We start from the raw sequence: 2,795 nt of genomic DNA on the forward strand, positions 1-2,795 counted from the left end.
CTGTGACCACAGAAATCAACTCTAGTACCATTGTATCTACAACCACAGATTCTGTTACTTTGACTTCAGATATTACAGTGACATCTACACAGTTGTTGTCTGGTACAATTCTTGTTTCAACGCAATCTGTTTCTACTCCAAGTATAATTCCAACTGTATCTACAGAAATGGACACTAGTAATATTGTGTCCACTATCACAGACTCTGTTACAGTATCTGGTACAATCATTGTTCCGACTCAATCAGTATCCACTCCTAGTACTTCTGTACTTCCAACTGTGACCACAGAAATTAGCACTAATAAATCTGATAACATTGTTGTTCCTACATCATTTTCTGTGACTTCATCTACGACTACTAGATCTTTATTGTCATCTGTTTCCAAGGGATTTAGTTCTCTTAGTATTATTTCTTTATCTGTAGAGTCTTTTACTTTGTCTCATTTCCCATCTGATATGATACCATCAATTCCTAACACTCCTACTCTAACAGCTACAATTTCTCCTACTGAAATTTTTATGGCATCCACAGAAATTTATATAACACCTGCTATCATTAGTTCCGTTTTGTCACACTCAAGTGTTTCGTCGTTATTCACTCCAGAGGTTACTGCTACTCCCATTTTACCTTGTGATTGCAATTTTAATGGTACTCTTGAAAGTGGCTCTTGCAATGCAACACTTGATAAAAAATGCATATGCAAACATAATGTTGTTGGTGAATTATGTGATGAATGTGCTGATGGTTTCTTTGGTCTTCAGTTAATGGGATCATGTGAAGCATGTAGTTGCTGTTTGGATGGTACTCTTAGTTGTAATAAGGTATTAATGGTTTCTTTTATTTTATAATTATAATTTTTCTCCATAGTTAAATGGATCCTGTACTTGCAATGAGGGATATGGTGGCCCGCAATGTTGTCAGAGTATGTCTTGCAAATATTGAGCATTGTTTTATTTGTTCCTCTTTCTTTAGAGCTTGAAAGACAAGGTTGGAAATTTAATGGCTCCAGCTATCTGCAATACAGAACACAATTCAGACGCACCATAAGGAAAATGGTCATTGATGTCACCTTCAAGCCGTCTAGTTTATTTGGTTTAATCATGTTTGCTTCACGCTGGCAAAACGGAACTGGCTCCTATTTCTATATACAGCTAAACAATACTCTGCAATTTTCTATGAATATTGGGAATAGTGTGGTTTTACTAAGGTTTGCATAGCCTTTAACATTGATTATATTATTTTCTGTATTTTTATAGTTCACAGATGTCTAACATAGAGCTAGAAAAGTGGCAGAGCCTTCGAATTGTCTACTATGCATATAATCATTATGTGACAATGGAATTAAACAAACGTTTGGTGTCATTCACAACCTTCTTCTCAACACTATCAGGTCTCAGATTATCCAGTGGTTCGTTATACATAGGGAAAACATCTCCAATTGTTGTTAGTTCCCCAGCATCATTAGTCAAATCTGGTTTTAAAGGATGCATTGATCAGGTAATTCAAGCCACTTATTAGATTATTACTTCTCAATTACTTATTTATTATTAGATTAATATAAATGTGAATGGATATTACACTGTTGAGGCTATCACAGAGGCCGTTAATATCAAGAATTGCTACAAGAGTTAAAATCATAACCTTTTACCTTTAATATAACTTTTTAATAGGCTTTTTACTTTTTAGTTTTATTGTATAAGATCTATAGACTTATTTACCTTTTGCATCATTATTTTCTATAAGTTTTCTTTAATTAAACATAAAAAATAATAAGAGTTAGTTCAATTGTTATTATGTCATTGTGTGGTTTCATTGACTGTGTCTGTGGTCTAGCAATGGCGGCGAAGCGGGTGGTCCTAGAGGAAGAAGAAGAAGGACTGCTGAATGATCCCATTTCGCTACCGACTGGCTATGCAGCAAAGAAAAATGCCTTAGGGCGGAAAATTGGCATCACTAAACTTGTCTGTGCCATGTTTGCAGTCATCTTACTGTTATGTATGAGTTTTGGCATTGGCTTTGTTCTGGGGTGGAAACTTATGACCGAGGACTCTTCAAGTGGACCTCGAAGTGGACAGACTAATGACAACTGGGGAGGTACTGTCTCTGGCAACGAGAGAATCAGTCAATGGATACCTGGGAAAATAATCCCTGACAATATTAAGAATAATCTTAAGTAAGGAACTGAGTCAACCGAGTCTTAGTTTTGCCAGCCAGACTCCATTGGCATTGGGCCATGTAGTGTAGACGTACACCTAGTCATAAGGGCTTGGTGTTAGTTATGTGCAGTTATCTGTGGGTTTTGAGATAATTATGACTTGTGTTGGCCTCCTGCAAAAATTTGCTTGATCTAAATAATTATTTTACCTTGGAACTATTCATATAAACTCAAACTTACTGTAATTTTAAATAGCTAATTGTACCTACTTGTACGTGTCCATTCATCTTACTCTCTCTCTTCCCCCCTCTCTCTCTCTCCAGAATGATAACTAGTAAGCCACACATATCTGGCAAGGATGAGAATGCTAATGTTACTGATTTCTTATACAATACATACTCACAATATCAGTTTGATTCAGTGTACACGAGGAACTACAGTGTCCTACTCTCCTATGTTAATCGTTCAAACTACAATTCACTTCAGTTGCTGGATTCAACTGATAGTGTATTGTATACTGCTACTAGTACAATACAGGAGACTCCACTCACTGATGGAGAGAATGACACTAGTGTACCTCCTCCCTTTAATGCTTACTCTGCACCTGGTGAAGCTAAAGTAAGAACACATACATGTACGT

At 36.4% G+C, this 2,795-nt stretch overlaps 2 protein-coding genes across 2 annotated transcripts in view; both read left to right on the plus strand.

Moving 5' to 3' along the window:
- The first annotated feature begins 6 nt into the window (after nt 1-6).
- On the plus strand, nt 7-1,770 carry LOC100631632 (multiple epidermal growth factor-like domains protein 9). The gene is made up of 5 exons (XM_003390558.3): nt 7-821; nt 868-922; nt 973-1,207; nt 1,257-1,497; nt 1,552-1,770. Exons 1-5 carry the CDS (start codon nt 168-170, stop codon nt 1,630-1,632), a joined length of 1,266 nt encoding a protein of 421 aa, XP_003390606.1. The 5' UTR covers nt 7-167; the 3' UTR covers nt 1,633-1,770.
- A 5-nt stretch (nt 1,771-1,775) lies between these two features.
- Nucleotides 1,776-2,795, plus strand: part of LOC100631758 (putative N-acetylated-alpha-linked acidic dipeptidase) — a 6,033-nt gene continuing 5,013 nt past the window's right edge. The window contains exons 1-2 of the mRNA XM_020004173.1: nt 1,776-2,173; nt 2,479-2,773. Coding sequence (XP_019859732.1) covers nt 1,836-2,173; nt 2,479-2,773 — 633 coding nt within the window. The 5' untranslated portion in view covers nt 1,776-1,835. The remainder of the gene's footprint in view (nt 2,174-2,478; nt 2,774-2,795) is intronic.

Source organism: Amphimedon queenslandica, unplaced genomic scaffold (assembly GCF_000090795.2).
Source record: "Amphimedon queenslandica unplaced genomic scaffold, v1.1 AMPQUscaffold_12361, whole genome shotgun sequence".
NCBI lineage: Eukaryota > Metazoa > Porifera > Demospongiae > Haplosclerida > Niphatidae > Amphimedon > Amphimedon queenslandica.